At 37.2% G+C, this 24170-nt stretch overlaps 1 protein-coding gene across 1 annotated transcript in view; it reads left to right on the top strand.

The window, feature by feature from the left end:
- The window catches only part of ERC2 (ELKS/RAB6-interacting/CAST family member 2), a 975448-nt gene that overhangs the window by 311112 nt on the left and 640166 nt on the right, over positions 1–24170 (top strand). Inside the window, exon 5 of the mRNA XM_077993178.1 lies at positions 16490–16645. Coding sequence (XP_077849304.1) covers positions 16490–16645 — 156 coding nt within the window. The remainder of the gene's footprint in view (positions 1–16489; positions 16646–24170) is intronic.

Below are 24170 nucleotides of genomic sequence, written 5' to 3'. Positions count from 1 at the left end.
TGCCAGGAGCTAGGGGGAAGGTGGAAAGAAGAGTTACTGCTAATGGGTACTGGACTTTGCATGATGAAAATGTTCTGGAATTAAATAGCAGTGATGGTTGCACAAACCTCTGAATTGTACACTTTAAAACGGTGAATTTTATGGTATGTTTATTATGTCTCATGAAAACTGTTATTAAAAATAAAGGAAAATATTACAAAGGAAATGATCAATAACTTTGCTTACTTAAGGCTTACAAGAGATTCTTAAGGGCATTCTAAATATGGAGAGAAAAGAATGATACCTGATGCCACAAAAACACAGTACGTAGCCCATAGACCCTATAAAGGAACCACACAATCAAAACTACAAAGCAACCAGCAAGCAACTTCATGATAGGATCAAAACCTCACATGTCAATATTAACCTTGAATGTAAATAGTCTAAATGCCCCACTTAAAAGTCACAGAATGAAAAGTTGGATAAAAAGACAAAATTTATCTGTCTGTTGTCTTCAAGAGACCCACATCATATGTAACAACACCCATAGGCTCAAAGTAGAGTTGGAGAAAGATCTACCATGCAAATAAAAAACAAACAAACAAAAAAGGAGCAGGGGTCACTATTCTTATGTTGGATAAAACAGACTTTAAAACCAACAATAGTTAAAAAGGACAAAGAAAGCCATTACATAATGATAAAGGATAAAGACTTTTCTAACCTAAAAATGTATGTACCCAACATTGGAGCACTCAGATTGATTAAAAAATATGAACTTGTAGACCTGTGAAAAGACTTAGACAGCAACACATGATAATAGTGGGAGACTTCAACACCCCACTGTAAGCATTAGACAGATCATCGAGACAGAAAACTAACAAAGAAATTCTGGACTTAAACACAACACTTGACCAATTGGACCTAATAAACATCTACAGAATATTCCACTCATTAACCACAGAATGTATGTTCTTCTCACCTGCACACGGAACATACTCCAAGATCAACCACGTGCTCAGCCATAAATCAAGTCTCAATAAATTCAGAAAAATTGAAATCATACTAACCATATTCTTGGACCACTGTGGAATAAAAATAGAAATCAGTACCAAGAAGATCTCTCAAAAGCACATGATTACATGGAAATTAAACAATTTGCTCCTGAAAGACTTGAGTAAACAATGAAATTAAGGCAGAAATATAAAAATTCTTTGAACTACATGAAAACAGAGACACAAGATACCAAAAGCTCTGGGACAGAGCAAAAGCTGTGTTAAGAGGAAAGTTTGTATTGCTAAATGCCTACCTCAAAAAGTTAGAAATATCTCAAATTAACAATCTAACATCATTCCTAGAAAAACTAGAAAAACAAGGGCAAACTTACCCCAAAGCTAGCAGAAGAAAAGAATTAACAAAATCAAAGCAGAACTGAACACAATTGAGACCCAAAAATGCATACAAAGAATCAATGAAACTAAAAATTGGTTTTTGAGTAGATAGATTGATAGATCATTAGTTAGATTAACAAAGAAAAAAAGAAGATCCAAATAAGTACAATCAGAAATGACAAAGGTGACATTACAACTTATCCCACAGAAATACAGAAGATTGTCAGAGACCGTTATGAACACCTATATGCACACAAACTAGAAAATCTAGAGGAAATGGGTAAATTTCTGGAAACACACACTCTCTCAAAATTGAATGAGGAAGAAATGGGAACACTGAATGGACCAATATTGAGTTCTGAAATTGAATAAGTAACAAAAGAACCTACTAACCAAAAAAGCCTTGAACTGGACAGATTCACAGTTGAATTCTGTCAGACATACAAATAAGAGCTGTGCTAGTTCTACTGGAAGTGTAACAAAAAGTCAAGGAGCACAGACTCCTCCCTAACTCATTCTACAAAGTCAGTATCACCCTGATACCAAAACTTGGCAAAGATACAACAAAAAATGAAAACTACAGGCCAATATCCCTGATGAATGTAGATGCAAAAATCCTCAACAAAATACTATCAAGCCAAATTCAACAACATCAAACAATTAACTCACCACAATCAAGTAGGCTTCATATTTGGAATGCAAAGTTGGTTCAGCATGTACAAATCAATAAGTGTGATTCACCACATAAACAGAATTAAAAACAAAAACCATATGATAATCTCAATAGATGTGGAAAAAGCTTTCAATAAAATCCAACATCCCTTCATGATAAAAACCCTCAAGAAACTAGGCATTGAAACAACATACCTCAAAATAATAAGAGCCACCTATGACAAACCCATGGCCAACATCATATTGAATGGACAAAAACTGGACGCATTCTCCTTGAGAACTGGAACAAGACAAGGATGCTCACTCTCATTACTCCTAATCAACATAGTACTGAAAGTGCTAGCCAGAGCAATCAGGCAAGAGAAAGAAATAAAAGGCAACTAAACAGGAAAAGAAGAAGTCAAGCTATATCTCTTCACTGACGATGTGATTCTATACCTAGAAAACCCTAAAGACTGCCAAAAGGCTTCTGGAACTGATAAACAATTTCAGTCAAGTTTCAGGATACAAAATCAATGTACAAAAATCAGTAACATTTCTATACACCAATACTGTTCAAGCTGAGAGCAAAATCAAGAATGCAATCTCGTTTATAATAGACACACACACACACAATACCTAGGAATACATCTAACCAAGGAGGTGAAAGATCTCTATGAGGAGAACTGCAAAACACTGCTCAAAGAAATCACAGATGACATAAACAAATGGAAAAACTTTCCATGCTCATAGAGTGGACGAATCATCATTAAAATGGCCATACTGCCCAAAGCAATTTGCAGGTTCAATGCTATTCCTATCAAACTACCAACGTCATTTTTCCCAGAACTAGAAAAAAACTTTTCTAAAGTTTTTATGGAACCAAAAAAGAACTTGAATAACCAAAGCGATTGTAATAGGCTGTCCTCACATTGCTATAAAGAAATACCTGAGGCTGGGTAATCCATAAAGAAAAGAAGTTTAATTGGCTCATGGTTCGGCAGGCTGTACAGTCATGGCAACAACATCTGCTCAGCTTCATGTGGAAGCTTCCTGAGGAAGATTACAGTCATGGCAGAAGGCAAAGCAGGAGCAGGTATATCACATGACAAGCTGGAACAATAACTGGGAGGAGGGCCCAGACTATTTTCAACAACCAGATCTCCTGTGAGCTAACTGAACAAGGATTCACTTAGCAGCAAGGGGATGCTGCTAAACCATTCATGAAGGATCCACTCCCGTGATCCAATTACCGCCCACCAGGCCCCACCTCCACCATTGGGAATCACATTTCAACACAAGATTTGGAGCAGACAAACATCCAAACCATATAAGCAATCCTAAGCAAAAAGAACAAGGCAGGAGACATCATATTACCCAATTTCAACATAATATTGGTATAAAAACAGACACATAGACCAGTGGAACAGAATAGAGAACCCAGAAATAAATACACACATCTATTGCCATCTGATCTTTGAAAAATTGACAAAGATAAGCAAACAACTTCCTATTTAATAAATGGTGCTGGGATAACTGGCTAGCCATATGCAGAAGAATGAAACTAGACACTTATATTTCACCATATATAAAGCTTAACTCAAGGTGGATTAAATATTTAAATGTAAGACCTCGAACTATAAGAATCCTAGAAGAAAATCTAGGAAACACCATGCTGGACATTGGCCTTGTGAAAGAATTTATGACTAAGTCTTCAAAATCAATTGCAACAAAACCAAAAATTGTTGAGTGGGACCTAACTAAAGATCTTCTGCATAGCCAAAGAAACTATTAACAGAGGAAACCAACAATAGCTGCAGAAGGTGAGAAAATATTTGCAAGCTGCACATCCAGCAAAGGTCTAATATCCAGAATCTATCAGGAACTTAAACATTGAATAAGCAGAAAAACAAATAACTCCATGAAAAATTAGGCAAAAGACATGAACAGACACTTCTCAAAAGAAGACATACAAATGTCCAACAAACATAATCATCACAGAAAAGCAAATAAAAACCACAGTGAGAAACCATCTTACACCAGTCAGGATGGCTATTATTAAAAAGTCAAAACACAACAGATGCTAGTGAGGTTGTGGAGAAATGGAAGCACTTCTACACTGTTGGTGGGAATGCAAATTAGGTCAGCCTCTGTAGAAAGCAGTTTGGAGATTTCTCAAAGAATTTAAAAGATAACTACTATTTGACCCAGCAATCCCATTACCCAAAGGAATGTAAATTGTTCTACAAAAAAGACACACACACTTACATGTTCATTGCAACAGTATTCACCATAGCAAAGACATGAAATTAACCTAGGTGCCCATTAATAGTGCACTAGATGAAGAAAGTATAGTATGTATACACCATGGGATACTATGTACAGCAATAAAAAAGAATGAAACCATGTCCTTTGCAGCAACATGGATGCAGCTGGAGGCCATTATCCTAAGTGAATTAACACAGGAACAGAAAACCAAATTCTGCATGTTCTCACTTGTAAGTGGGAGGTAACCATCAAGTACTCATGGACATAAAGATGGCAACAATAGAAACTGGGGACTACTAGGGAGGAAAGAGGCAAGGGGACAAGGGTTGAAAAACTATTGAGTACTATACTTAATACCTGGGCGATGGGATCATTTGTACCCCAAACCTCAGCATCATGCAGTATACCCAAGTAACAAACCTGTACATATACTCCCTGCATCTAAAATAAAAATTGGAAAAATAATAAAATAACCAACTATGAAACATATTTTTAAGGTTTATAGTAGTTTAGAGGTTTAGTATTCTTAATGTGTAAAAAGGTTGTATTTATCAATGTGGAGTAAAAACTTGGGGGAAAATGTACTAACATGTTGACATTTGTTCTGGGAAGAAAGATTATAAAGGATTTTTTTTCCTCTTCCTTCCTCCCATGTTAGTCCATTCTCACGTGTCTATAATGAAATAGTGAAGACTGGCTAATTTATAAAGAAAAGAGGTTTAATTGGCTCAGTTTTGCAGGCTGTAGAGGAAGCATGTTGCTGGCATTTGCTTGGCTTCTGGGGAGGCCTCAGGAAACTTACAATTATGGTGAAAGGTGAAGAGGGAAGAGTCACAGTCAGATGGTCAGAGTGGAAGCACGAAGCAGGTAGGGCGGGGGGTGGAGGGGTGCCACACACTTTTAAATGACTCTATCTCATGAGAATTCACTCACTATTGCAAGGACAGCATCAAGTGTATGGTGCTAAACCATTCATGAAAAACTGCCTCCATGGTCCAGTCACCTCATTCTAGATCCCACCTCCAACATTGGGGATTACAATTGAACATGAAATTTGGGTGGGGACACAGATCCAAACCATATCACTCCCCTAAATTTTCATATTTTCAATAATGTGTACTTTTCTAAACATATAAATGATCAGGAATTATTTTGAAAAAAAGAGTTTGTTTAAAAAAAAAAAAAAAAGCCATCATCAGAAACCTTGAAAATGCATGGTTTTTTAAAATCTTTTTTTTTTTTTTCCTGAACTGAGAAGGTTCCAAATGGGAGAGGGTTAGGCTATTTATGGAAATTTGAGAATTTTGCTTGCTGCTTACTGCTTCTCTATGCTTCAGCTTTCCCATCTGGGAAATGGGTCCATGATACTAGTCTGTACAAGTTGTGGTAGGGATTAAAATGAATTAAGGCTTGGGAAAAGCCTGGCATATAATAGAGGATCAAGGAATCCTTTGTCTCTCCATCTCTTCCCTTTGAGTTTGGAAATTGAGTTTTATCTGTAAAAAAGAGGTTGTGTATTTGAGCAAGGACCACCAGAGAGAAGGAAATAAATAAGCTTATTTTAGACAGAGAGAGTCTTAACTCTGAATACACACATAGTTTGCATGTTGAAAAGACTTTAAAAGTGTCTTTGAAAGCAGAAAACAGTGGAGAAAAAATAGCAAGTCTCAGGAGGTCTATGGCAGAATAAATGACCTAGGAACTTAGCTTCCTGGCTATTGGGCATTTGGCAAATCCCTTGTCCCTGCTGGCTCTCACTCTTCTTATCTGACAAATGAAGGGATTGGACTAACTGTCCGACTTCAAAAATTCTGCCAAGTCTGAGGCTTGATGACTGGCAATTTGGACTCTCAAGGGGCCCTCCTGGGGAGTCTGAAGTGACATGACATTCTTGCAAAGTTTAAATCTTAACTTTATTTGCTTCATCTTGGCCAGCCCTGTCCAGGCCAGCAGTCCCTGCCCTCTCCCTTGCTGGTGCTCAGGTTCCCTGCCTATTGTTTATTTAGGGATTGCAATTTCCTTACTGGCGTGTGCCCCTGCCAGCAGGGTTGAGAAGTCAACCACAGGCCTTATGTGAACTTCCCCTTTCAGGTTTCAGTAATGACAGCATACCAACCATCACATGCCTCATCCCTGAGGCATGGTCCAGTTTCCACATCCATCAGGCCACATTGGTGACTTAGGGTGGCCTGAATTCCACTGCTGCCTGTTGCTTTTTTTTTTTTTTTTTTTCTGTGAGACAAACTGGTCGAATGTAGAATGATCTGTGGTATGTTTCGGCGATTCTAAAAGGAGACCAGGAAGTAGGTTAAAAGGAACGGGAAGAGCAAGTTCAGCTTGCCAGAAGGCTAACAAGGAGAGCTTCTTCACTCAATCTTTTCCTAAAGAGCACTGGAAGAGAAATAGAGGGTTCAGATGTCCATCTTTTTAGGCTCCCTGAAATGCATTCGCTGTGTTACAAGTAGTATTCCCTGAATTGCTGGCATTCTCAGGATGGGCAGCTGGAATTCAAACCCTCTTTCCATTTAGATGTACGTGAAAGATGAAATGCAACCCATCGTTGAGGGGATGGCCTTGCACACATGGAGGGACTGCCCACTCATCTGGAAGCAGTTTCTGAAAATTTTTCCCCCCTTTCCTCTCTCCCCAGCCTCTTTACTCTTTTCTTTTGACCTTGCTCGGTGATCTTTAGAGGCTAAAATTACTGTGGAAGAAAGAACCAGAATAGCATACGTTCTCTGAAGCCAGTCCCTTCTGAGGTTGGCCTGTGGACAGCAAGGTTCCAATATGTGGCCTCCTCTCTCCTATTCAAGGCAGGCCTATCTATGGAGGAAATTATTCCAGTTTACCCAGGGGGAAACCTTGGGCAAGCTATTTGTCATCTGTAAGTCTTCTGACCTGTTAAATGGGTAAAATAAATCCTTAATTCATAGGATTATGGGGAAGATTAAATGAGAATTTCCAGCACAGTGCTTGTGTAAGTAATCAATACATTCAGCTATTTTTTTTTTAACCTCGAAGTTGAGGAGCTTACAAATAAATACAGATTTTTGTGTTCCTCAATCCCCCAAAAGAGAATGTCCTTGTGTGAAACTAAGTCATCAATAGTTTTTTGCTCACTCTCTAGATGATTTTGATGCAGTTGGTATTCAGGTTGGCATTGGGGAACCTTTGCTTTAGTGTGTGTCACAGGCACATGGAAATGATTTTTAATCAGTTAGTGCTCCCTTCCATGCACTAGGGATGTGGAAAGCTCTTGACATTAACTGAAGTAGTTTTCTTTGCAGGACCAATACTCAGATGAGAGGCACAGGTACAGTTACCTTGGTTGCTAAAATATTGCAACACTTCTACAGCTACCCCAAACCCTCAGAGTGCCCTTCACCCATCTCCAGCCCTTACCTAGGGGTCCCCAAATTCAGCAACTAAAGAGTTAATCCTTGGCCCTGCAGGGACTTCCCAGACCTGGTTCCAGTGCTTCAGGAGGTGTCTGTCTTGTGGGGATATGGGTCTGTTCCATACTGGCTGTTGAGTGACTCGGGAATCACTCCTGACTCCATGGGATTTAAAACACTGGGGTTCAGTTTCCAATTATGGTAACACAACTCCGATGAAACTACCCTCATGTCACCAATGACATCTTAACCTTTTTCTTAGTCTTTAGGCTCCTCAAAACCTTTGACTCCTCTTCTTTCTTAAAACTAATCACTCATTTTCTAGGACTTTTCCATAATTTCCATGATTTTTGCCCCTCTTTCTTTTGGCGATTCTTCTACCCTTTTCTCTATCCTTGATTCTCAACCATGTCTGAGAATTCTTTCACCACTAAGTGATGGTTTTGTCATCTCCACAGTTTTCAAATTCCATTTTGGCGTCTGGTTTTATTACTAACTGCCCAAAGGCTATCTTGTTGCCTTCTTGTTTACCAGTTTATGACTCCCTTTCAGAGCCTCATACAAATTCCTAGCTTGATTCTGAAGACTGATTATCATTCTGCACCACCTTCCTTTAACTTCCAACTCCTCTGCAGCTACATGATCTATATTATTTGAGCAATTCTGTCTTCTACTCTTCCTTGAAACATAGATGCTCTGTATTCATTCTCTTTTTCTTTAAACTTATATTTATTAAATATTATATCCTGGGCACCATACTGAGTGCTCTTGATTTGGTATGTATTATTACTTCTAGCTGGAAAGAATTTCATCTTCTCTATGATAATATTATTTTTATTCATCTCCAAACCCCATGTTAGCCTCCTGTGCTTTCTTGAGATTTCTTGACTTTGCTATGGCAATCTTACCCATTCCCGACTTCTCTATATATAGACTTATAGAATATTACATATTTTGGCATTACCTTTCTCACTATCACTTGTGCATTATATTTTTTCTGTTATAAGTAACAGAAAACTTACTGTCATATTTGGTGTTCTGGAGAGAGGATGGTTCAAATGTAGCTATATATAGCTGTTCGAATGATGTTATAAGGGCCCATTGATTCAGGTAGGTTCTCAATACATGATATCAAAGAAGGCCACATCCAGTCATGGAGTTCTTTTCTTTTTTTTTCCTTTTCCTTACTCAGAAAAGAAGAGAGAGATCTTTTCTCCTCTAGATTAATGTTAGTCCCCTGAAAGAACTCTGATTGGCCTTCCTAGAGTTATAAGTTTACCCCTGAATCAATCACTGTGTTCAGAAGATCCATGGTACCTGTCTCTGGGCAGGGCCACACAATTTAAAACTCTATTAAAACCGTGGGGATGTTGGGAAGATGCAGTTCCCAAAAGGAAAGGAAGCTGGGCAGACCAAAAAAGTAACATATGTGCGATAGTTGGAAACAGGAGGGATGCTAACATTTATTGAGCACTACTGTGTTTTAGTTGTTATTCTGGAAACTTCCATGTAGCCACTCATTTAATTCTTGTAGCAACCTTAGGTTATAGGATTAGCAAGGTTAGGAACATGCTCAGAAAGTTTAACAGGATGAAATAAAAATGTAAGCTACTGTCTTCTACTTGTGTAAGTAACAACTGGGGAATTAGTAGGGACTTACTACATTGTTTTTGGCTTATGATAATAATGACAACTTTTCACTCACTTCGGGTAGGCTCTGTGATAGGCACTTTGTATGCATTATACCTCACTTGTAATTTTCTTAACATGCTCATGAGCATAGTCTTATTGTAAAAGCCTGAACTAGGATTTGCATCCAGGTTTGTGATTCCGTAAAGGTCAGATGTTTTACCTTCACATACAGTATGTCTGGATTGCTTTAGATTTAGCTCTTTTTCTTAGAGCTGAGTCCATTAACAACAAGAACAAATTAATATATGAAGATCATAACTTCAAAGGTCACACAGTGTCCAGCAAGAACCACTGGATACACATCTGCTCATGAGTCCTTAGTAATATGCGCAGAGACAGGACGACAGGAAGGATGTGGTCCAAGGGCATGGGTTTCATGAAGAATGAGTCAGAAGCAGGCAAAGGAGACTGGGAAAACAAACATCAAAGCACCCTAATTGCTTTTAATTTCATCTAGTCCAACCTTCTCTGTGCTTGTACATTTTGCCATAAAGAATTAGATACCATCGAATTCTCCTGTCATCTTCTAATCTAGGTCATCATCTTTTATAGTTTGATAAGGCCCAAGAAGACGAGTTTTTGATTTTTTTCGTATTTGTTCTTTTTACTAATATGTCTTAGGCCTAAGTCAACTTCTTTCTGGAGTGTCTAACTTGGGCTCATATAACCACCGTCATCCCACACAGTAAATCCTTCCAAAGGCAGGGCCTTACTCAGATAGTCTAAGATCCAGGGCTGCTCAGTTGTGTTTGCAGCTATGACTAGATGATTTTTAAAAGTTAAGCTGTTAAGAGCCTCTGTGGTATCCAGTAATAACAGTTTAGAATTTTATTCTAAATAAAGTGTAATATAATTATGTAGGGACGTTTCCTGAACATTAGATCACATCTTTTAAAAACCATATTGGCCCTAAGTTTGTTGATCAATGTCCGTAGACCAATATGTGATCGCAGTGAATTCAATGCTCTGTAAAAACCACTTATGTCTTCTCTCTTGGCCTGATATTAAAATGAAACCAGTAATTCTCACGGTATTTAAAAGGAAAGCACATTGTGACACTCAGCAATAACATAATTGTTACTTTTTGTGACTAAATGATATTGCTTCTTTTTGATGTTCCACCCACTCACCATTTCAGTATTCACAGTTCCTGGAGAGGGATTGAAATCTGTTTCTTACTGCTTAAGGGGAACATAATGTTTGACAAACACAAAAAGAGTAATAATGGCACCCCGACTAGCAAAGATACTCCAGAAAATTTACTCCCAGGGTTGCTGTACACTTAACGTCAAGTTGGATGGCTCTTGAAACTAGGTTCATGTTTTTTTAAATGTATTTGGAAAATAGAATTACCCTAGTCTCTTCTGCATTGGTCAGTGTTGTCCCTTGTGTCTTCTGGACATGCGCAGTCATTTAGAACACCCGAATCACCCGAGGATCTTGTGAAAATATAGATTTGGATTCAGTAGTTCTGAGTTGGAGCCGGAGATTTTGCACGTGGAAAAAGCTCCCAGGTGATGTCAGTGGCGCTTATCTGTGACCACACTTTGAGTAGCATGGATCCAGACTGTCCTTCATGTTAGAGAGAGAAAGATGCCCATGGATCTTGTTGAGATCTACCTGGTATCTCACACACCTGGCAAAGTGACTGGTTCCCAGTAGGTGCCCTATGCATTTGTTGAATTAATGAATGAATGAGAGAACTCCTTGTCTAAATTTACTGTTAATCTATAGCATACATGTTCTAGATAAATCTAGAGACAGATTTAAAAAAAGAGAGAGAGAGAAAAGGAAGAAATAAACTTATTTCAATTTTCCCATCCCACTTTCATTCTCATTTCTATAACTATAGCCCTCATGGGCTAGTGCTAGTATCTACGGCTGGCTTAAACATTAGCATGGTGGACCTAGTGGGTAAATGGCTTCTGGGGTTCAATTCCGGTGTTTTATTTATTAGTTGCCCATCAGATACCTATTTTGCATTTTTTAGATGTTAGATGTAAAATAGTCTTGGGTATAAATCTTTAATTAGAAGCTATGATGTATAATGTATGCATTAAATTTTTATAAGTATTATTTTATGAATCTGTAGAAAGAAATGATTGAAAAGAGACACTCAATTGAGATCTTTTTTTCCTAACTGAAGCAAACATTTTTCAGATGTTTATTTTTTCCCTGAAAATTTTTTTCTACATATTTACATTCCATAACCAAAATATAATATAAAGACAAAACAATTTCTTGGTTGCCCTATCTCAAGACTATTTGAAAAACATTGCCTGACACATGAGGTGCTAAGTTCCAGGAGTATGGGGTTCCACATCTGTTCTTTTACTGATGTCGTCTTAAGTGCTGGGCTTAGAACAGGGGCTCAGTAAACGACTTTTGAGTGACAGAAGCTGACAGGCTGATCTAGATATTTAGTCCCCGCCCCCTTCGTTTTAAATTGGGGGTGATTGTGGCAAGTTTTCCCTTGAAGAATCCAAATTGTTGTTTTGACTCTTCAATTTAGTAATATTACCCAGAGCTTAATGTGATCATTACAGGCCTAAATTTTTTCAGGAATTGACTTCTAGAGGCAGTAATACTGTTGATAAACAAAATGAAATAGATTATTTTGCTTCAGGACTTTCCAGAGCCATTCATGTTAATGTGCATTGAAAATTCCTAATAAGCATTTCTCAAACATACATGACCCTGCAACCTCCCCCTTTTCATGGAACATTTGGGTTCTGTGAACTTTGAGAAAAGCTACCCTATGTTATATTTCATTTTCCCCATCTCTAAGGAAGGCCCACAATTATCTGCCTCTAGAGCTTGTTTATTTGTGAAATATAATCAAGATGTGTGTTTGAAAATCATTCCATATATTGTTTTAAAATATCAGTCATAAATAACTTGTAAAAAGGTTCAGATGAAGAAAACTCTTTGGCGATTAGGGCATAAAATGTTGCTTTACCTTCTGAAACTCCACTTTTCAGGAAGTTACAACATATGTCTTCATTTATGTATTTTTTTCTCTATTCCAGATTAGTGCGTTGACTTTCTGAGCCATGTGCATTTAGTATCTCAATATCCATATATCACATTCAACCATATCAGGACTTGATATGGACTTCCATAGTCCTCCTTACATATATAAGGTTTTAGTCATTTATCTTAGTGTTAGCGATTTTTAAAAAGGAAAATGATAAAATTCCTTCCCTCTAAATTCTTTGGACTGACACAGTTGAAAAGTAGTAGACATGCGAGCCATTATGTTTGCTTTTTATTTTCATGTTTACATTTCCTCAGTCCTTCTCTGGTTTGGCATTTTGAATATCTTCTTGGGCACAACCCAAAACTGTCTGATATAGCTGTATTTTTTGTATCAGTTTTCCTTTGAATCCTAATGATATTCTCCTACCTACTTTTCTCTGTGCTCATGATGTGAGGTATGAGCTCTGTTGCCCTTGAAATTGACTTTCTACATAAGAACAGAAATATAGGCTGGGCACAGTTGTTCACACTTGTAATCCCAGCACTTTGGGAGGCTGAGGTGGGTGGATCACTTGAGGTCAGGAGTTCGAGACTAGCCTGCATGGTGAAACCCCATCACTACTAAAAATACAAAAATTCGGTTTACGTGGTGGCACAGGCTGGTAATCCCAGCTACTTGGGAGGCTGAGGCATGAAAATTGCTTGAACCTGGGAGGTGGAGGTTGCAGTGAGCCGAGATCACAGCACTGCACTCCAGCTTGGGCAACAGAGCCAGGGAACAAAGACGTTTGTGAGAAAAAAGAAGGGTGTTGCTTAATTTGAGAAAACTAGTAAAAGTAAAAATAATTTCAAAATATGTTTGGTGAAATTTTAACTTAAGATGTCAAGAAGCTTTGCTATGTTAAGAAACTTTCTATCTCAATCTAGTTCTGATTTTCTTTAGTAGTATGTAATTCTTGAGTCCAGTGAAAAGTTGCATCTAAGCCATTTAGAAATTGTCAGTTGTAGTCCTTGCTCACTAAAGCCTCAGGAGTTTACTTTCTCAGTAAAACTCAGAAAACTGAGGCTTGCGAGGAAGCAGAGTCGTCTCCTCTTGCCTCCATGATTGGGCGTTGGAATTCCACCAAGTGTTACGAAAAAATTCAGGTCTAAGATGTGAAGATGTCAAAGTGTATTGTGCCACACACACATACCCACCTACACATATATTGATATAGGTATATATATGTATACATACATACACATTTTATGGTCACTTAGATTTGAGTTGAAAATCCATCGAAATTTTATATAGGAAGATCTGGGATATTAGCCCTTACCTTCACACTTACTTTACAGTTCAGTTCTAAAGATTGTACTTAGCTATTTGTAAATGCTTAAATTTTGCACTTGGGTATTTGTAAATCTCATCAACAACCAATTTGTATCTCAATAGAGCGAAAAAAATCTATATCATATTGATTAGAGTTTTAATTGAAATAACTTTTTGTATGTTTTAAGGTGAAAATATAATCTTAAGGCTTCCATGGGAATGAACACAAATGTTAATAGTGGGTATATATGAGTGGCGGGATTATGAATAATCCTAATTATCTATATAGCTTTTCAATTGTTGTTTAATGAGTTTTGATTTTATAGCCTGAAACATGTTGATTCAAAATGACTCTTAGTTATTTGGAAAGTCTCTTCTGAACTTCTAGAAGTTCTTTTTCCGTAGCACTTCCATTATTGCCTTTCTTTTCTTTCTTTCGTTCTTTCTTTTTTTTTTTTTGAGACAGAGTTTCGCTCTTATTGCCCAGGCTGGAGTGCAATGGCACGACCTTGGTTCACCCTCCGCCTCCTGGGTTCAAGTGATTCTTCTGCCTCAGCCTTGTGGCTGAGATTACAGCCATGCACAACCATGGCCGGATAATTTTGTATTTTTAGTAGAGATGGGGCTTCTCCATGTTGGTTGGTCAGGTTGGTCTTGAACTCCCTACCTCAGGTGATCCACTCGCCTCAGCCTGCCAAAGTGCTGGGATTACAGTCATGAGCCATTGCACCAGGCCGCTTTTCTTTTTATCTATGGAGTTCTTACAGCTCAGGACTTAAGTAAGTCGCTAAGTATCACTCCCCATGTTTGTAAGCTTGACTGTCTTAGCACAGTACTATAGACTGGGTGGCTTCAATAAGGGAGATTTGTTTTTCTCACAGTTTTGGAGGTTAGAACGCCGAGATTAGGGTGCCAGCATGATAAGGCTCTGGTGAGGGCTCTCTTCCTGGCTTGTAGATAGCTGCCTTCTCCCCGTGTCCTTTCTTGGTAGAGGGAGAGTGAGCAGCTTCCTGGTGTCTCTTCTTATAAGGGCTCTAATCCCATCATTAGGGCCCTACTCTCCTAGCCTCATCTAATCCTAATTACCCACCAAAAGCGCCATCTCCAAATACCATTACATTGAAGGTTAGAGTTTCAACATATATATTTTTGGGGGACTCAACATTCAGTCCATAACACTTTTTAAAATTTAAACTGGTAGTATAGAAGATTTCCATAAATGGCATCTAAATAGAAAAATACTGGCAGAATATACAAGAAAGCATTAATGGTAGTTATTTCTAGACAGTAGGATTAGAGGTTTTCTCCATTTTCTGTGAATTCAGAGTATATTGCTTTTATAACAGAAAAAATACAATAGGTATTATTTTAAAAAGAAAATGAAATACTACAGAATGTTCCATTTCCTAATAATCTTGGAATTTTCAAAATCTTTTTATTTCATCTTCTTGAAATTTTTCTGAGAATTAATAAAAGTATCTGCGGAACATAGAGCACTCAGTTCTTGGCACATAATAGAGTTGCATAAATTTACTGGTCCTCCTTTTCTCCTTTTAACATGATGACAATGTTAATGATAATAACAATGATAATTACTATATTGCCATAGGAGATATACCATTGGGCATATATTATAGGCAAATAAAGTAGACAATAGCCACAAAGTCAGGGCAGACACATTTGTTGCGAGGTTTTTAAAAATGAGTTACTTATAAATAGAATAGCCTATTCATTGTCTTTACTTTTGGAATTCTTAGTCTTTTTGATTCTGAGAAAATGAATTGGTTAAAAAAGTTGGTAGATTGTTCTGAATTAGCATTCAGTTACAAATTAATATGAGCTCCTTAACTCTGTGCAATAAAATGGCACGCAGATGTGACACTGAGAAAACTTGAAGTCAGTTTTTGATGTGTCAAACTTTCATTCTAAAGACTGATTGAAGCCTAATACTTACTGTTATGGAACATTTTTTTGTCATTTTTTGTTTGTTTGTTTTGGTTCCTCTATGAGAGCTCTCTCTTCTCTACTTTCTAATGCATTGTTTCTAGTGCTCTATCTTGTGTATGGAGTCTGTCATTGGTAACTTTTTCCCAATTAATTCCACATCTGAGTGTAATATTTCTAGTTGTTGGCTCCATAAATCAATAGGTTGAAGTGCCCTGCAAGGTAGTCATGTTTTTTGTCACGTAGGGACCTGACTGCTCGCCAAATAAATTATGACATTATGATGTACTATTTCCAATCACTATAAATTTTCAATATTTAGTGTATCAGTCATACCAAGTCAAGATCCAGTTATTTAGTTTCACTTACATCTGTATTTTAGATGAGAATCCTTTTTCCCATTAGTAGATTTGAATTTCTTTCTCTCTCAGAGTCAAATTCCAAACATGCCTTATAAAACCAGTCATAAAATATACACATAAACTGTTTTTGTGTGTATAAGTAGATTCAAAAACATACAGTGGTAAAACTATATCCCAAATTAAAATCTGTCCACTTAAATGGTGTTCTGTTTTGTTTTTTAACACTTAGATTACTTTTATCACTGTTGCTTTTGTAATTTGATTCCCAGATATTAGACAAACATATCTAGGTAATTCTCTGTATTGTATTGAAACATGGTCTTGATTGGGAGCTTAAACTATCGTCTCACAAATGATCCTCAGCTGTGAAAAGAATCAATTGTTCTGAATTTGGGGCTATCTACACCATGGTTAATATGTAACACCACTACCAAAATTACTTTCTTAAATTCTGTTTTGATGATCTTAAAAATAATTTGTATTCTTTATTTTTATTTTTCTTTTCTTCTTTACCAACAGGACACAAAAATCGCTTCATTGGAGCGAAACATAAGGGATCTTGAGGATGAGATCCAGATGTTAAAAGCCAATGGTGTGCTGAACACTGAGGACCGCGAAGAAGAGATCAAACAAATTGAGGTTTACAAAAGTCACTCCAAGTTTATGAAGACCAAGGTACGGTCCAGGGTTATAAACTTTTATGTTCTTAGTGTGACTAGAAAGTTACAGTTTACATATGTACTTTTTCCAAATACCCATATAATATGCTTTATGTGATATTATTTAATATATGGACAACAAAGGAGAATGCAGAAGATTTTTAGTTCAGACATATAGATTCCAAAAAGCAATCACGGAAAACCTTTGGTGGAATTTCTTCTTACTGAGAGGTTCAGGCTTTAATTAGGAGTTCCTTTGGTGTTCCTCTTCCTTGGGAATTAACATATTTATAGTCCACTCTCTTCCAAATTTCCACCATCACTTAAGTTTGCTATTTTTTTGAAGTTGCTATCGTTGCCAAATTTCTTGCCTCTCCTAGAAGGTGTTTGTCTCAAAATATTTGCTATTACAAGCCAATTTAACTCATTTAAATGTTATTAGGTTGGGAGGCTGAGGCAGGCAGATCAGCTGAGGTCAGGAGTTCGAGACCAGCCTGTCTAATGTGGTGAAACCCTGTCTCTACAAAAAAATACAAAAATTAGCCAGGCATGGTGGCATGCACCTGTAATCCCAGCTTCTCGGGAGGCTGAGGCAGGAGAATCACTTGAACCCGGGAGGTAGAGGTTGCAGTGAGCTGAGATGGTACCACTGCACTCCAGCCTGGGTGACAGAACAAGACTACATCTCAAAAGAAAAAAAAAAAAAGTTATTAAGCTATTGTGGTTTTAGCATAGTGTTTAAGACATAAATAGTTTTGAGCCCCAGTGCTGCCCTTTAGTTAAATTATTAAAATTCCCTAAGCCTCAGTTTCTTTATCCATGAAATAAGGATAAGAAAAATACCTACATCATTGGGTTGGTCTGATGATTCCAGGAGATTATTCATTTAAAGCCCCTAGTCCCTTGTCTGATCTCTAGAAAGTATCCATCAAATGTCAGGCATTGTTGTTGATAGTAGTATTAATGTTACTAATAATGTTATAATAGTAACATTAATATGGACTAATAGATTCCATATCTATTGCTATGGAATCTTTATAAAATATTTTAGAGTAACCTGCTCCATTAGTTTATATTGTTATTGTCAGTTTTAAAGATTTTGGATTGTATTTTTTCAAAAATAAACTTGGGGCTTTAAAAGGACCAAGCACCTGAATATTTATTATTTTTACATATGCATAATTATTAAATTTATGAATAGCCCAAATAGGTCTTTTGAGACTGTGAGATGCTTTTATCTATTCCTCTGTTTAAATCATTTTGCTTCTGAAAATAATAACTACACCAATTAAAAATTTTTTGTTCTTTTTTCTTTTTCTACCACTTGCTCTTAAATATGCCTGTTCTCTTGTTCTAGGTTTTAATCTTGTTTGTTACTTTATGAAATGCAGTAGAGTTGGAGTAGTGCAGACCTCTGTGAGAAAGCAGTGGGAGAGGAGAGAAAAATGTTTAAATGATTTTTATCAGTTGTGAAATATGTGCATACTCCTTGCTGAGTTTGCAAATTATAGGGAGGAAATGATATCTATCTAGCATTTACTTCATCACAACGTGTGTGTGTGTGTGTGTGTGTGTGTGTGTGTATGCATGCATGTATACACAAGGAAAAAACACAAAACCATTCTTCTGTCAACTTTCCATCTCTAACTAGATGTTGAGATTGTGCTGAAAACATGGATCAAGGAGTGGAGATGAAGGATTTGAATCATCTCCAGTGGATTTGAATGTAACCAGGGACTGCCTCAAAGTTTCGAATAGGTTTCCCTGCTCAGTCCTTCCTCTGGTTTCTTCCTTGCAGTCCCTCCCTCTCAGAGAGTTAAGCCGAGGTTCGGTGAGCATAGTACTAGGGTGACCTGCATACAGTGCCTGAATCATTCTGGGAATGAAGACCAGAGGCACAGATACGAGCGAACTCAAGAAGTTTGGGGGAAATTATTGTTTTGGCTTAAACTTTTCCCCCGACTCTGTTATTCCACAATGGGAGATTGTTCAAGCCACTTCTACAACTGAAAATGTCATGAAATTTGTAAACTCTGCCCCTCATCATGGACTCTGTCCAGGTGAATAAAACATTTATATGATCTTCAGCAAGTCATGACCTTTATTAGCCCACATTTGTCTGAGAGACCATCAATCCTTGAGTTAGATTTAACTTTTAATGGCTAGTTACTTTTAATGGTTCCAGAAGTGGTCAGGTCAGAAGAATGTTTGAGGGAAGTAGTGGAGTGAGGTGGAAAGACCACAGGCTGAAGATGAAAGCAGACTCCAGCAAGTCTCCAGCCTGCCTTTGCCAGCTGCATAGGGAGTGACTTGAGGAGTGACCAAAGTCACTCGACCACACTGTCTTCTATAAAATAGGGGCGACAGCACCAGCCTTACAGGATGGTTCAGATGGACTAAATAATATTAAAATGGAATAGTGTAGTTAAAGTACCTGGCTCAAAAAACCAGCTAATAATGATAAATATTATTATTGAAGAAGTATAACCAAATAATAATCATTACAATAAGTGTTATATTTAACTTGACTAATGGGAAAAATGGATTTCTAAGAAATACAAATAAAATGAATTCTTACATCATGCGGATACCTCTTTTACTGTTAAAAATTAGCTAGAAAGTACTAGTAAGGGTCAGTTTTTAATATTTTCTCCATTGAAAGAATGTTCTTATTGGATTGAACTATAACATTTATTGCTAATGTTTCCTATCATTAATTACTTACTTTTCTTAATTCCCCTACTTGGTTTTTTTGTTTGTTTGTTTGTTTTGAGACAGGGTCTCACTCTGTCACCCAGGCTGGGGTGCAGTGGTATGATCTTGGCTCACTGCAGCCTCCGCCTGCCAGGTTCAAGCAATTCTCTCACCCCAGCCTCCTGAGTAGCTGGGATTATAGGTGCGCACAACCACACCAGCTATTTTTTGTGTTTTTTTGGTAGAGATGGGGTTTCACCATGTTGGTCAGGCTGGTCTCAAACTCCTGATCTCAAGTGATCTGCTGCCTGCCTCAGCCTCTCAAAGTGCTGGGATTACAGATGTGAGCCACCACACCCAGCCCAATTCTCCTACTTTGAGTGATGAGTGTAATTCCTCATTTAAGCCTGGGAATACTGCTTGCATTACTTATTAAAATGAATAAATCATGTAGATTGGAGGGAAAGAAAGTATTTTAAATAGGCACGTGGAAGAGTGTGCAATTCCATCGTGATCCAGAGCAGGTAGTTGGAACTGGTAGGGTTTCTTGAAAGCTCTGTGATTAAATTAAGTATCAGTGAATGCCTGAATTGCTTTTACAAATATGACATCGTAGAAAAAACATGATATAACATTTTTGGAAAGGTAGAAGGTGGGTTGCAAAACTCAACTTGTACAAAGGCAGGAATACAAAACATAGTCAGCCAGGGTAGAAATCCTGGCATCTTGCAAGTCCTTTGGCATGAACATTGTCTCTGAGAACTGAGCCTCTGGGAGATCTCAGATGTGTAACTCTCATCTGTTGGAAACTCCAGTTCCTACCCCAACACTGAAGGGTTAGAGGAATCAAACTGTGAGAGATGAATCTCAGAGGCCATGGAAAGCATGAATTACTTTCAGGAGCTCCATTAAGCCTCGGAGAATGGAACATACCAAATACATAATTGTTTTTCTGGTAGGGAAAGAATAATGGCATTTCCTTTCTGTACAAGGCTTCGTTCCTAGTCTAACACGTTTTTCATCTACTCATTCCAGTATTTCTATATTAGCTACTCCCTCTGTTTCCAGTGTTTGCCAGAGATGCCGATCTGCTGTGTTAGATCTCCTCCTTTATTCTGAATTTGTAACACATTTTCTTATAAACTTCTGATAGATTACAAACCTCCTAACCCAAACTGCATGATAGTAAGCATATCACTTTCTAGACATGAGGGCCATATCTGCAGTGAAAAAGAAGCTGTTTTCCTTGGCAGAGTGTTTTTTTTCAGGGTGTAGTTTGTGTCATAGACGTAAGTGGGGGAAGAATTTTCAGACAGGATGAAGTGTGCCTGATGTCCACATGGACTTCATATAAAGCATGTGATGTAATTCCGATTGGCTTTTCTTCTGGCCATCACAGAGACAGACCTTTCTTGGCCTCAGTTCTCATGTATGTTCGATTGCATCACTTTCCATTTTTATGGAATTTATGGCTGTAAAAGAAGCAAAAGGCATATTTTTATGGGAGAATATGATTTTTTTTTTACCTTGTGACTATGTTCCCTTTAGAAAAGCTTTTTTCTGTTATTGTCTGCATAAATATTTATTTAAAATTTACCTTATGGCAGCAATATCTGAAAGCTATTTAGAGCCACTGCCTATTTAATATTTATAGACTTAAATAGTTTCATCATTATCAATCTATTTTTATTGACTAAAGGAGGTATATGTAGAACCTGCCATGCCCTTCTTCCTGACTAAACCCCATTCTCTATATCCAGTTGATTTCCTTTTCATTTCCCTCTCAATACCCCAACCCCCACACTAGCTTTCTACTGTGGGATTTGTGGAAGTTAGCACAAATCAGTTTTTTCACTGTAAATATCATCTTTGCTTAGATGTGTCGAGTTGAAAGTTTTTGAGCGTTAATTTCAGATGAATCAGTTTCATATGTGGAATCGACTATAAACTGTGCTGTCAGCTACAACTGGACATGATTTGGGGCCATACCCCCCTGAGAAGAGTGCTGATCATAACAGATTTTAATATCTTTTATCATTTTAGGTAATCCTAATTCTGATTTTCCCTGTTTTTATTTATACTATATTCTTGTTATGTATGAGAGAGAACTTCTTACTTTTGTTCCACATAAAAATGACCACACACTCATGATTCATTAAATTATAGAGAAATAATGTATTTCAGATACTGCACCTATCTGAGCAGTGCTCACTTGCTCACATATACCTGGGGCACATTGATAAACAGTCATGATTTTTTCCCAGTGAATATTTAAGCATACTTAGGATCCTTCTCAAGACTGCTTTTTGTTTAGCCACTACTAATCCTTTAGATTTGGCTAGCAGGATGAAGCTTGTTTGTTCCCTGACATAGTCTGACTTCTTACAAATGGGATTTCCATTCATATTAACCTTTCTACTAAGTTGTGCAACCTGAACCCTTCTGAACATGGGAGTCTCACTCCTGTTCATGCTCAGCTGATATTGTCAGTAGCTTGTTATGGTTTATGTCAGTTTTCTTGCTGAAAACAACAAAAATTGTTGAATGAAGTATATTTTTAAACGTATATTTTAAAATGTACTTATGAGCTCTTGAGTAAGAAAGAACCTCAAGGGTCAAAGCTAAGCCATAGCAGGAAGCTTGTGTGATAAGTAGAGCATGGGTTATGTATTAGTCTGTTCTCATGCTTCTAATAAAGACATATATACCCAAGACTGGCTAATTTATAAAGGAAAGAGGTTTAATGAACTCACAGTTCCACATGGCTGGGGAGGCCTCACAATCATGGCAGAAGGCGAATGAAGAGCAAAGTCATGTCTTACATGGCAGCAGGCAAGAGAGCATATGCAGGGGAACTGCCCTTTATAAAACCATCAGATCTCATGAGACTTATTCACTGTCATGAGAACAGCATGGGAAAGACTGACCCTGCCCCCATGATTCAATTACCTCCTGCTGGGTACCTCCCAGGACATGTGGGAATTATGGGAGCTACAATTCAAGATGAGATTTGGGTGGGGACACAGCCAAACCATATCAGGTTATTTATCCTTGTGGGCAATTTTCAGATAGATGAACCTGGGCTCTGGTTTTCATAGCCACAAGGACATTGAAGAAAAGAGACAGAAGTCTGGGCCTATTCAAGATGAGGGATAGTAGGAACCTTATTACCACCACCACATGAAGCTGGGATCTCAGATGGCTATACTGCTAGTGCAGAGGCAAACTAAAAATAACCTTACCATATTCCCCCTCCTCACACTTAGACTAGGGGACTCCAGGGAAAATTTTCTGTTTTAAAACTTTAAGCCAAGTAAAAGATGAAAAAATTTGTTCTCAGAATCCATAACCACAGCTGGCTCTTACATGAGTGTGCTGTGCAAGATGATCTAAAAACTTCAGGTAGAGAATGTAGCTTAAAGCAGCTACATTCTTGGTTGGTAGTGTACTCAGGTATTGGCAGAGGCAAATTCTCTAAAGGACCAAATAGGCCTTAAAGTATTTTTCCAGATAAAGTTCCAAAAAAAAACTAGTACACAGTACCAAAAAAGGAGAAAAATCACAAAATCTTCAGGAAAACAGGCCACTATAAGTGATAGTCAGTAGAAAGAATAAACAGCAGAATCAGAAAGCAAATACTTCAAAAGTTGGAATTATAAGAAAAAGACTATGAAATATTAACGTGTGTTTCATATGTTTAAATAAATAAGAGATTGAAAATATAAATAAAGAGCAAGAGACTATAAGAAACCAAGCAAACTTAAAGATAACCAAATCAAGCCTTATAGTCTGAAGGATTATCTTAGGAATGAAACAAGGCTGAAAATTAGTATGATAAGCATCCAACTTAAAAAGGTAGGAAAATAGAATAAGCCCAAAGAAAGTAGAAGGAAGGAAACATTTAAAAGCAGCAGACATGAATGAAACAGAAAACAAAAGTGTAATTGCAGAGTCAATATAGCCAAAATTGGTTCCTTGATTAGAATACTTTACTTGACATGTGTCTACTGAGATTCATCAGGAAAAAGAGTGGCTAAAGCTAAAATAAAACTTAAAAAAAGAGAGGTTAATAACGTAGAATATTAGAAATGAAAAGGAAGACATAATCATAAATACTATTGATACAAAGATAAGTGGGTTTTATAAACATTTCCTGCAAATAAGTGTGAAAATGTAGATGAAACAAAAAATTCTTTGGGGAAAAAAATGTATCAACACTGACTCAACTAATTAGAAACATGAATATTCCTATAGCCATTAAAAGTGGATTAGTAAGTAATGTTCTTTGGAAAAAGAAAATAGCAGCTCTGAATGGTTTTGCTGGTGGTTTCTAATGAACATTAGTGTAAAAAAACCTCCAATTTCACAGAAACCATTTCCAAACACATTAAAAGAAGGAACACTTCCTACTTCATTTGGAGGGCTATATTGGTATTAAAACCTGATAAGGACAGCGTAGGATAGGAAAATTATAAACCAATCTCAGTCATAAACAGAAATAAAAGATCCTTACAAAATATTAGTAAGCTGAATACAGTAACATATGAAAAATATATAATGACTGAGTGGAGTTTTTCATAGTAATGCCAGGGGAGATTAAGGTTAAAAATTTCATTAATGTGATTCATTACAATAACATATGAAAGTTGAAAAATGGTGATAAACCATAAGATACAGAAAAAAAGTTTGGTGATGTTAAACATTCACTAATGATTAAAGAATACTTTTGGCATAGTTGTAATAATGCGAAGCCTAATAAAATGTCTATAAAAAACCAATGCAGACACAAAATGTAATGACGAAACGTTGACATTCTTCCCTTTGAAGCCTGAAACAAGACAAAGGGG

Source organism: Macaca mulatta, chromosome 2 (assembly GCF_049350105.2).
Source record: "Macaca mulatta isolate MMU2019108-1 chromosome 2, T2T-MMU8v2.0, whole genome shotgun sequence".
NCBI classification, from domain to species: domain Eukaryota; kingdom Metazoa; phylum Chordata; class Mammalia; order Primates; family Cercopithecidae; genus Macaca; species Macaca mulatta.
Note: the sequence above shows the minus strand (reverse complement) of the source record. Positions and strands in the feature narration are given on the sequence as shown.